A 12,733-nucleotide genomic window follows, 5' to 3' on the forward strand; every position below is an offset into this window, starting at 1 on the left:
AAGTAGCCTCAGGCCTAGCTAGAGAGAAAGTATCACCTGCTTTCCACCTCACATGTGTACAAAAGTAAAATAAAGGAAGACGTAGTTCTACAAATAGAGCCATATTAAAACAGAGAAGCAGAATACTTTTGTTCATATTTTAAAGTCTTTCCATTTGAATTAAGAAGCCAAATATTCTTTTTTTTGGCAGTGCCAGTTTAAATAGAAAGCTTATTTTTAAGGGCAAAGTTTGTCCAAATAGGATGATGCAAGTTTTCTTTCCCACTTATAAGGGCTATTTTTTGATACTAGAAAACTTATTTAGTGTAGCGTATGTGGTTCAAACGGTTCAAACATAGATGTTTTGTCTTTTCTATGTAGCTTTGTTTCTAAATGCTTCTTTCTAAAATTCTTTTTCTGATTAGTTTTACTCAGGTTTTGGCATTTCCAGAAGGCAAACAAGCTGCCAAATCACCATTCTTTTACAACCCTTTGCTACTGAGACATTTTGCCTTTTAACCAGTAGTTATAGAAAAATGTTTGAAAGTTCAGAGATCATGTTGAAACACCTATTAATTTGATTGAGAGGTGTAAAAAGAATCTAGGGACTACATCTCTTGGTTTTTAACTTTGAGTTGTCATCAAGTTTAGAATATTAACTGATTTTAAGTAAAATATGGGTTGTTACTTCTGCAGTTCTATTTAAAATATAATTCCAAACAAACTAACATTGTTAATAGAGGGTGTCATGAGATAATATAACATGTTCTTTCAAACTCATGCTTCTGTGCGCTTGGATATACTTGGGATTATAAATGAGAAACTCTATACCAACTGTATATATTAGGCTTTCTTTTCGATTTTTCAGATTGAAAATATATAAGACACAAAAAAATCAAAACAAGACAAACATCTGTAATGCATTTGGTAACCACAATGCTGAACATGCTTTTTGAGTTTATTAGCTCAGTAAGGAATAAGTTGTTATGGTAATTTCTGTAGAGAAGTTAAAGTGTGTTATGTATTAATAACAAACAATAGATTTGTTCACTCTGTATGGGTGGGCCAAACTGAAAGCATAATTAAAGCATGGTTTTGTGGAGAATCAAGGAGTGGTTTTAAATGTAATTGCCATTTACAAATATAACATTAATGGTGATTTGCTTTAAAGTCACTAGGTATTCCCAGGACCAAATCCTTTCACTTGTGACCAGTGAGAGTTTATTTTGAATAACAGTAGCATTGTTGTGCTACTGGTTGATCATGAACTTGTGAACACTTGTAAAATCTGGAGACGTTTTAGGTGAAATGGTTTTGCCTTTTCTGCACAGAGCGCGGAGAGTTCATGCCAGGGATTCACGAGGGTGACCACAGAGGTCCCACTGCAGAATCATACTTATCAGTCGAGTTAAAGTCATATTTTTGAGTGTTACTGCTAAGTGTTACAGTACAGGATTAGAGAGGTGCTGAAGTTAAACTGAACAAGTGAATGTTGTATTTAATACATCAAATAATCTCTCCTGAAAAGCAATTCCTCCAGTTTGTATGTATGTATGTTTGTCATGGTATTGATGGTATACTCGCTTAATGTCTTCTTTAAGGATCCACCGACCTCTGTGTCTCTTGGACTCCGAATGGAAGAGATGATTTTCAATTTGGCGGACACACATCTATTCTTTAACGATTTAGAAGTAAGTGTTCATGCTTTGAAAACACATAGAGGTGATTTAATATTTGTCTCTTTTGATGTGTTGTTAGATGGTTTGACAATTATTTTTGGTTTCACAGTTTTAATATGGAAATGTTTAGAAAATATCTGTTTAATCATTAGGATATATAATAGTATCTACACTAAATGTCTGCACTGGCATTCAAAGGTTACAATAATCTAAATGGTAGGGTTTTGTCCTCACAGGTCTTAGATTTGTGACCACAGTAGACAAGTTTTAGAAGTGGATACACCAAAAGCATCTATAAGCATTAGAATTCAATAGTCTGCGCAGGCTGTTAAATATTAAACTTCAGCTTCTATAAGCAGTTAATGTCTGGGTACAGATTTCTCACTTACATCCTACTGTGGGCACTTATTACCTTAAACCTGAGGGAAATCATTAATGTTGTATTTGCTGTCTATCTCAGTGGCCTATTACTGGGGATCTTCTGCCTTCCCCAGCAGCAGGTACGATTTGTTATGCACTAGGGTTTCTCTGCCTCTCCCCCGCGGCGTGCAGCGAGGAGCTGGCGTTGGCACGCCAAGGGCTTGTGCAGCTTGCGTAGGCTATGGTTTGGCGACGCTTGTGAGAGCGTTCTAAAACTATCTGAACTGCTGAAAGAGACTGTCACCATAATGCCTGGCTGTTTCATCTTAAAAGGGAAAAAAACAATTTCTGATCATATTTTAATAACAGGAAAACATGAAAACAGTCAGATTTCTTTCCCATCATAACGAAGACAGATGTTTATTTAAAATCCAACTGTTAAGCAAGCTTGTGGTGGGGCTGCCAACACACATTAATCATCAAGTTGTTGTTTTGCAAGATTTTAGAATAGTGTGTTATTCCAGACAGGCAAAAGAATCTAAAAGATTCAAATGCAACTTTTGCTGATCAAAGTTAATTGGCAGCAATTGGCCTTTAAATATTTCCTGATGTTTCCCTTTTCAAAATCAAGCAAAATACACCTTATGTAATAGATGAGCCAAAATAATTTGAAAAATGCCAGTGTGTGATAGACTCAAATGTGGTTTGTCCAACATCTGTCCTATATTTTGATTTCTTTTCATCTAAAAAGAAACCACTCACAGATGATTTGGCATCTTAGAATGTAATGAAATTATTTAAATGTGCTTTATTTTTTCTTCCATTCCTTAGTGGAGTATTTATTTTTTATACTCACAATAAAATAGATTATTTCTTTAAATTTTGAAGTGGTGTTTTCCTTCATTAAGGTAGCTGTATGTAAAGATATGATTGTTTTGGGTATAAGAATCATTATTAGTGAGTTGCATGTATAGGACTGATTTCTCAGATTTGTAGAAAACTGTAACAATGCTAGTTATTTTCCAAATCTGTTTCTGATTTCTGGTTATGTTTCATTTTATTCAGAGCAGAAAGAGAAAGTACTACTGTATCTAACCAGCACATTCAATAAAGTTCACTGTGTTTTCATTTGCTGTGCACAGCCAGATACTTAGTAGACTTGTAGCTACTTCTTCATACATGATTGTCAGCACTACTGACTTTAATGGAAGTTCATCAACTGCATCTTAGGGATAGTAGATTATCTTCTGCTAATTGCCCTGTTAGAGCCTTAACAGTAAAGCATAGCAGTTTTTGTTCACCGAAGAACTTTGAAGCTGTGTATGAAAAAAACAGGGAAGCAGAGGAGCTCACTGGATGGGCTTGGTTCTTTGTATTTCCCCCATAACAAGCCAGTTTATCTTGCGTCTCCAAACTCAAGTGTAATAGTCTGTGTCTACAGCCTAGTTGAGCTCCGATCTGAAAGACCATGCCCTGTCAAAAGGAGAAAAGAGCATGCTCAGCAGTGCAGGGGAGTGGGTTTTTGTTTTCGTGGATTGCCACAGAGAAATCTTCAGGGACATACACAGGGAGGGAGCGTAAGAAAGCCTGTACTTTGTGGGAAGTATCACGTAGGGACTAGATCTGGCCACAGACTGAGTCTTTCAGTTCACCAGAAATGTCAGGTTTTTTGAAATGTTGCAGACGTGGTGTTTTTGAAGGAATGTGTCCTCCTGGAGCCGCAGTTTGTCGGTCTTGTGAGCATCACCATTGTTAGCAGAGCCTGACTGGTTCCCAGGGCCTGCCACTTTGGGCCAGATTCCTGGTATCTGTCTCTGAAACTCAAAGTCCTTGCTTGGTGGTTTGGAAGTTCAGGTACTGCCCAAGAGCTTGGCAAGCTTCTATGAAAACTGCAGGCAACTTGGCTTGGCTGTGCCACAGGCTCAAAGCATGTGTTCTTGCTGATGGAGGACTGAGCCTGGTGACCCTGCTCAGGTCTAAGCTGTCCAGTTCATGTGCGTAAGCATCTGGGCTGTTAGGAATTGAGAAGTTTTAAGCAATGTTGCCAGTGAGCCACAGAGCTTGGGCATCCTTGCCCAGAAATAGTATGAACACAGGCAAAGCTGGATTTGGAACATGTCTAACCCACAGTGTAGACATGTCATTGGGTCTAGGCGTAGTTCAAAGCAGGAACCTGAAAGCTGATGCTCTTCGGCTCACCCAGGCTCAGAGGGAATCCTTCCTGGCATATAGAGAGGCTGGGTTTACGGGCAGGCAGTCATCTGTCATAACTTTGGCCTATGATGCACATTTTTCCAGATACCACAAGTTGATTTTTTTTTTAATAAAAAAAATCTTCTTTTCATCCAGCGCGTTACAGAAAGCTCTAATCAGAGCAGCTCTCTTGTTATCCAAGTTAGGGGGAAAGTATTTTGTCTTCTTATAAACTGATGAACACTGATTTAACATTTTGAATGCAAAAGGCAGAGTCGCAGCAGTGATCTCTGAAGCACTGTTTGATTTGTGTATGACCTAACTGTCTTTTCAAAGATCAACCTAGAGATTTATTTAATGTTACTAGGTTAAATGCTAAACTTCAGCAGTCATTTTTTAGTCTGTATAAAGAGAGTCAATGCCAAAACGTATCACTTGCAAACTAGTTTACCCATCTTAATTTAGTAAGGGATACAGCCAGGGAAATGAATAATCTAATTTTCTGTATGTTACTCTTTATGTAATAGTAATAATAATGGTATTTGTAATTGTCATTTTTCAAACTCAGTGAAAAAAACCAGTCAGATCTTACCATCTAGCTCTGAAGTCAGTGTTCTGTTTATGAATGGGTGAGCTGCACTTAGGTTACAAATAGTTACTGCACCATGGGTTTGTATTAGTTCTTACCTTATTGCTTTGAGAAAAAGTAAAAGAGATGACTTATTTCCTTCACTTTGCACAGATTTATTTGGAGTAATTAATTCTAAATAGATATAATAGCAAATAATTTCAGATCTTGAAGGAACATTTCTTAAACAGCATGTTAAAGGAGTATGACAAGTTTTTTAACATACTGAAAGGAAGATATTAATGTTTACTAATATATAGCTTGACCTAAGTACCATCATAAACAATGTTTTCTTGCATTAATAGTAATTCCATAATGAAATTATAGAAGTATACTAGGCCAAACTGTAGAAAATAGTGCAATGTTCTCAAAATTTATACTCAAACATCTGCATTTGGGCTTCAGAAGAGGAAGTTCAGGTTTTCAATATTGAAAATTTTCATTTAAATATCTCATATGCTGTTCTATAGTAGAATTTTAATTGCGTGCAAGAGGGAATAACTACATTGGTGTTGTGCTCTCAGGAGAACTAGAGTTATCTCATCAGAAGAGAATGTGTAATTTTACATGCTGATTATGTTGTGATAGAGATAATAAGGTATAATATTTTAATGGCATATATGGAGCAATTACACTTATTAGGTATTTTAGGATGTATGCTCCAGTGTTTTAGGAAAATTAACAACTTGATGATAGGACTGAAACATGACATCTACGTATCCACATCTTTAAAGATTGTATATATTTGCATATTTATGCTGCCCCTCTTAAAATATTAGTTTATTCATTTCTTTGGCATATCAGGTGCATATTATGACTGGCTATATTAAAGGAGTAATTGCTGGTAGTGAACGATTATGAACATCTTATTTTAAAAAGTTAGTTCAGTGCTTTGCAAAGTCTATTCTAAAATGGTACCATCTCATTAGATCTATTCCTTTAGAGAAATTTACTGAAGCTGAAAATGTCACTTAAGAATTCTTTTTTTTAATCTTACCTAACACCTTTTTATAAGATGCTTTTCTTTGTGTTGAATTCTGTTGAATTAATTAAAATAAAATAATTTTGTAGTTTTATTTATTTTTTTTATCTTTTAGGCTTTTTATTTCTGTTTGTTCATTTCAGGTTTTTGATGTGGGCTTTGGAGGGGGCTCAAAATAAGGTTATCTACATTATGATGCTATTAAAAATATATTTTTACATATCTGAGAAATGCAATAATGCATAAGGGCACAGTAATGATGATTAGCATTAATTTTTCTTCCATCAGTGAAGGATATATAATGCACGCTCATGGCTTCACAATTCACTTTTGCTTCTGGAGTCTCTATATGCAAAGTGATGATATGTGTATGGGAGTCATTTATAATGAATGGCAGTATGGCATGAGTTTTTCAGCTATGTTAGTTGATGTATTTCTCTTAAGAATAAAAGATGAGGGGATGCTATCAGGTATTGCTGTAAAGCAGTAATTTTGTTTCTTTGGGGAAAAAAAAAAGAAAAATAGTTGTGTTCTAACAATTAGGAATGCTGACCTTGATTAATTTATCCTCAGATTCCTACTTAAAATCCACCTGGATGTGTATTAATGTGTTCCTGATGAAAATTCAGAGCATAGTTTCTTCTGTGTGTCAAAAAAAAAGATGCATAACTGCCTTATGATTGCAAGTATGGTGTTACTTCAGATTAATGAACCTTTAAGGCATCGTATTAGCATATAACTATGCAGAGACCCCTCTGTAAAGCTGCCTGCACTAAAGTTGCATGTGATTTCCATAAGATGCAGCTCTGTCTGTAACCACGGCTGGCTGGAGCAGCAGCCCAGGCAGGTGGGGGCTGTGGTGCTTGCTTCCCACCCCCAGCTACCAGACAGTACCTTGGCTCCTCTGTCCTGCTGTGGCCCGTCCTCCCACGCTGAGGAGTGGCACAAGAGCAGCTGTCTGCCTTTCTCTAACTCTCCTGCCTCTTCACTCCATTAAATAATGTTCAGTTAATACAGAAACATTTTACAAATGCTACACTTTGCACATACAGGAACATACCCGGCTCTCATGAAGCATAGAGATACTGACTTATGTAGATGCATCTTTTCACAGTTTAAAGCAAATAATTAAATGGCATTTATATCCTTGCACTCTCACGCTCTGCCCTGTAAACCTCCTCCTTCCACCCATATGGCAATAAATCCTTCCAGGACTTCTACTAGTCTGTAACTGCTAGCTTGGATTTACTCAGTTCTCCAAGTTGATAGGGAGAAATTAACTGCCAGGTATTTTTTATGAAAACTGCCCTTTGTGGTTTGTTTCCTGCATATTTTACGATGTGGATGTGCTTGCTCTCCTTTTTTGTAGCTCCCAGTCATTGGACTATCAGTATTTATCAACACTGCCTCTCCCTCATATTCCTTTGCAAGCTCCAGGCTGTGTGGAGGGCAGCTTTTCTACTTGAAGCGTGACTGGGATGTCCAACATCCAGCAGTATACAGAGCCCTTCTGTTCCCTAAAGAAATGTAGAGGGCCTCTGAGGCCCCTGTTGCAGTGCACACTCTCATGGCACTAAAGCAGATAGTGATACTTTCTGTAGTAACACCAGGCACTAAAGGTATTGCTCCACAAAGAGGTGCTCCAGGGAGATCGTAGTGAGAGCACAAGCCTAAGAAAGGGAACATCTAAAACCCAGCACAGCAACTGTGAAGCCTGATCATGGAGCAAAACTTCTCCAGTATTAGTCCCTCTTTGGCCTTTGCCTTCGATTTGTACAGGTGAAACTAAGCTGCCTCCCTGCTGCTGGAAGCAAATGCACCGTATAAATCACTTCTAGGCCTCAAGGAGACCTTTTCTTCATGACAGGAACATATATTCTCCTTTTCATCAGCCTGAGAATTTTCTCCTTTGTAGGTCTTGGTAACACTGCAGGAGACTAAGTGACTTTCCTCCCAGGTCCTTCAGTGACCGTGCACACAGCTATGTCCCCACCATAGCACGCAGTGCCCTGTAGGAATGCCTTTGAAGCAATATAGCCATATGTTCTGTTTCTTTAAGCCAAAGAGAAAGGGAACTGTTTACCTTCAGACCTTGATATTTTAATATGCTACAGTCTTAGGCTGGTAACAGTAGCACCCTGAAGCATGATTTGGGATTGTGGGAGTTATGATAATACACATTATTAAATAATAACATTCAGCAGGCTTATTGTGTGCAGGTTACTGCACATTGCAAAGAGCCATGACCGCAATAGGGTAAAATGCTCCTCTTTCTGAAAACATTTTAGCACATCTGGTCCTAGAGTCAAGTAATCTAACAAGTGAAGTGCTTGGATGCAAGCCAGACCTTAAGTGCAGGCTTTGAGCAAGCTCCAGAGCAAGCTGGAAGAGCTGGTAGGACACTACTAGCAGTGTGGAAGTCCATCATTTATTCTCTCACACCTTGTGGAAATGTGGTAGAGCCAGCTTTGGACAGGTGTGACAGGCATGAAGTTGCCTAGATTTAAACTTAACTAAGTTGTATGGGAAGTCCAGTCAGTGATGGGAGCTGCGTGAGCTGCAGAGGCATAGCCAGGCAGAGCAAGGAAGTGGAGGAGGATTGTGAAAACATGATCACCAGAGAGAAAAGCTTGCTCAACTCTGCATAGGAAAAATCAGATCAAGATTGTTTTGTGTTTAAAGCTATGCTCCAAGCTCTGAACATTTACAGGGTAAGCCTTTGCTGGCATTATGTACTAATCAATTTTCTGGTGCACGTATTTTACGTATGTATTTGTGTAGAATGAAGTGACATGAGGTCCGTATTTGTGGTTGCCGCTAGTTTGTAATTCCTGATCAGTGTGCCTTAGTCTCCTCATCTACAGAGAAGAATGATGACAGTGATAAGAATGGTATCTACAGATACAAGGATGATAATTCGGTCTTAAAGTACTCAAGAGGGAAAAGTGACAGCCAAATCTGGTGGTTGTAGTAGTTGTTAATGTGTACGGTTGTAGTTGGCTTTCTAAAAATGCTTCAGCTTGGTCTCTTTAATGTCTTAGTCCTCAGAAACATCCTGACATGAAGTCTCTCTCAGCTGACACAATTAGAAAATGTGTGTATACAAACTAAAAAAGGACCAAAAAAAATTGCAGATAGTCATCCAATAAAACTTTCCAGTTTTCCATTGTATTTGCTAATTTGTATTCTACTGATTTTTATTTTGTATCATTTTTGTAAGTTGTAATTGTTCCATTTAGTATTATTCATACATTTCAAGTAAAGTCTGTTTTTTAAAAGCACAGGAAAAAAAACAAAACACAACACTTAGAGCAGAAGGCCATTGGTCATCACTAACCATTGCAGTGTTTCAGGTGTGTGTACTTATGAGCTAGTAAGCAGTATGAACTCCATGTAGTCTACTGTTTAGTACCTGGGGCTTCTTTCTGGGATGCCTAGATTTTGCTGTAGTACAAATGAGCAAAAGAGTAGGCAGATATGCTTTGTGAAGAGATACAATGACACACAAATTTGGGTTTTCTTCCTAATACCTAACAGAAATCTACCCTCTTTCAGCTTGAAGCCATTACCCCTCCTCCTATCACTGCACTGCCTGATAAAGAGTGCCTTCTCTTCTCTAGGCTGAACAACCACAAGTCTCTCAGCCTGTCCTCGTACAGGAGGTGCTCCAGCCCTAGGATCATCTTCATGGCTGCTCTCTGGACTTGCTCTGCCAGATCCATGTCCTTCTTGTGTTTGGGGCCCCAGAGCTGGACACAGTACTCCAGGTGGGGTCTCAAAAGAGCAGAGTAGAGGGAGAGAATCACCTCCCTCAACCTGCTGGTCACGCTTCTTTTGATTCAGCCCAGGACACAATTGGCTTTCTGGGCTGCAAGCACACACTGCCGGCTCATGTTGAGCTTCTCATAAGCCAACACCCCCAAGTCTTTCTCTTCAGGGTTGCTCTCAATCCATTCTCCTCCCAGCCTGTATTTGTGCTTGGGATTGCCCCAACCCGTGTGCAGGACCTTGCACTTGGCCTTGTTGAACTTGATGAGGTTTGCATGGGCCCACCTTTCAAGCCTGTCAGGTTCCTTCTGGTTGGCATCCCTTCCCTCTAGCCTGCCGACTCGACCACCCAGCTTGGTGTCATAAGCAAACTTGCTGAGGGTGCACTCAATCCCGCTGTCCATGTCTCTGACAAAGATGTTGAACAACACTGTTCCCAGTACTGATGCCTGAGGAACGCCACTTGTTGTTGATCTCTACTTGGACATCGAACCATTAACCACGACTCTTTGAGTGCGACCATCCATCCAATTCCTTATCCACCAAGTGGTCCATCTGTCAGATCAACGTGTCTCCATTTTAGAGAAAAGGTTGTCATGCAGGACAGTGTCAAATGCTTTGCACAAGTTTAGGTAGATGATGTCAGTTGCTCTTCCCTTCACCAACGCTGTAACCCTGTCATAGAAGGCCACCAGTTTTGTCAGGCACAATTTGCCCTTAGTGAAGCCATGTTGTCTGTCACCAGTCACCTCCTTATTTTCTATGTGCCTTAGCATAGTTTCCAGGAGGATTTGCTCCATGATCTGACTGGCCTGTAGTTCCCCAGGTCTTCTTTTTTCCCCTTTTTAAAAATGGGGGTTATGTTCCCCCTTTTCCAGTCAGTGGGAACTTCACTAGACTGCCAGAACTTCTCAGATATGATGGATAGTGGCTTGGCAACTTCAGCCACCAGTTCCCTCAGGACCTGCTGATGCACCTCATCAGGTCCCATGGACTTGTGTAACTTCAGGTTCCTCATATGGTCTTGAACCTGATCTTCTCCTGCAGTGGGTGGTTCTTCATTCTCCCAGTCCCTGCCTTTGCCTTCTGTGATTTGGGCAGTGTGGCTTGAGCACTTGCTGGTGAAGACTGAGGCAGAAAAGTAATTGAATAGCCTTCTCCATATCCCGGATAACCAGGTTTCCCGTTTCCTTCCTTCATTTTCCCTGGTCTTCCTTTTCCCCGATATGTGTCACAGAACACTTCTGCCAGTGCAGATCGTGCCCTGAGCACAGATGTTGTACACTGCTTGATGGTTGAGCATGTTAGATCCAAAACTAAGTAATGATGTGATTCATCCTGAAGGCCTCTTAGAGCCAGAATTGTCATTTCAGATTTGAATAGGCTCTGTTTATTATTTAAAGTATCCCAGAAGTCTGAAATAATAGAACAGTGATGCCAAATGAAACAGGAAATAGTTGATACTAATGGTAAAACCAGTTAATGTTGCTATCAATTAATGTATTGCTTTCAATTTATTCTCTCATAGAGAGGCTTCTCTTTGGCTTTTGATATTTCTTGGAGCTCATGTGAACAAAATGTTTTTTACTTTAAATATTATGAATACCACTGAACAAAAGCCTATCTACTACTGCAGATGTAAATACTGTAGTTATGACTCATTCATAATTTTCAAAAGTAATCCATTATTAGTTTGCAACCTAAAAATCTGAAAAGTTTCACAAATTCAAATAACATTCCTAAGCAGTAGATTTTGTGTTCTGGTCTCTGATTAAGCTGACAGATGTGTAAAATCACCAGTCATGTCCCTGGTGGAGCTGTAAATGCTGAAGAGTGCAAGTTATTCCAGCTAAGATCAGCATTAATTTACTCTCAAATATCTTTCCCAGCCCACCCTTTCTGTTCACATGATGCAGGTATTTTGTGCTGATTCTACCACTTTGAGGCAAATCAGTTTTTCCCCTCACTGGACTCTTCCAATGCAAAACCCAGAAGATAAAGTGAAGAAAGCATAATAGTCACCTTTAAAAAAAAAATCTCTCCTTGTTGGTTTGGGTACTATCTTAAACCACAAATCTCAGATTTGCACTATTCAGGTTGGCGTTTTAAGTGGATTAGTCACTGAAAATGATGCACCTTTTATTTTAGGAAAGTGGGGTGAAACTAAGTGTCATCCTTACATGCCGTTTTGCAGGATGAGAGCACATTAGCCAATCCTCACTTAAGTACAAAGGTTTGAAACCACAGCATAAGCATTTTAGCAGTACGCATGATAGGTAGTTTCTGTTAACCTCTTCAGCCTAGGTTTAATTTTTATCATTAGTTTGGAATGTTATCAGTGCAGTTATCTGCTATCTTGGGAGCCATCATGCAGTTTTTGCTGGTGTGGTTACATATGACTGCTGTGATTGTAGTTTAAATTTTAAGAAAATGTGCATGCACATGTATTTTGAACAGATTTGTTTGTGCTGGAGTTTTTGTAGGAATCATATTAAAATGTTGCTACAGGGAGAAAAATTAAGAAGTATCTTTCATTCATTTTGTTTTAAAAGCACAAAAGGAGTGCTTGAAGTTAGTTCCCAAAATGTTTGAGTTTCACGGTCTCAGGAGATTTCTACTGTTTCAGTGTGGTTACAATAAGGCCTCTATCTGAATTTCATCCAGTTCAATGGTCTAATGAAACTTTAAAGAAAGGGGGAGGGGATTATTCCCTTTACTCATTGCAGTGTCACTTTTATTTTTCTGTGTTTTAAAGTAAAATTTGACTGCCGTTCATTGCATTTTTAGAATGTCTCGTTAGATGTGGTCAAGAAGCTGGCTGATTCTGTAGTGGACTAAAGTGATTTTAGTGTGTGCTGTTAAAGCATGAGGATTTAACGAGGATTTTAAAAAATGTAAATTAAAAGCTTAACAAAAGAAACAATGAGGTATTGAAGGAATGGAGTATTTGTTTTATTTATTTTTTTCCAAGATCCTTGTCCAGTTGGAGCAGGGCAGTCTAGGCACTTTCTGAACATTACCTGCAGTCCTATATGCAGTTGGATGATAGTTCTTACATGTTCACTGGCAGCAGAGAACAGACTGCTGGCATGAGTACTGAGCCCAGCTGAAATATTATTGCTAGCTATAGCTAAGCAAATTATC

The 12,733-nt window shown here is 38.9% G+C and overlaps 1 protein-coding gene across 4 annotated transcripts in view; it reads left to right on the plus strand.

The window, feature by feature from the left end:
• Positions 1-12,733, plus strand: part of EYA1 (EYA transcriptional coactivator and phosphatase 1) — an 83,372-nt gene that overhangs the window by 45,563 nt on the left and 25,076 nt on the right. For 3 of the 4 annotated variants that reach the window (XM_010080500.1, XM_010080497.1, XM_010080498.1), the window contains one exon: positions 1,581-1,670. The exons of the other annotated variant lie outside the window; for it this stretch is intronic. In XM_010080500.1, coding sequence (XP_010078802.1) covers positions 1,581-1,670 — 90 coding nt within the window. The remainder of the gene's footprint in view (positions 1-1,580; positions 1,671-12,733) is intronic. 4 annotated transcript variants of the gene reach the window in all.

The sequence above is a fragment of the Pterocles gutturalis genome, unplaced genomic scaffold (genome assembly GCF_000699245.1).
Source record: "Pterocles gutturalis isolate BGI_N339 unplaced genomic scaffold, ASM69924v1 scaffold19994, whole genome shotgun sequence".
Classification (NCBI taxonomy): domain Eukaryota; kingdom Metazoa; phylum Chordata; class Aves; order Pterocliformes; family Pteroclidae; genus Pterocles; species Pterocles gutturalis.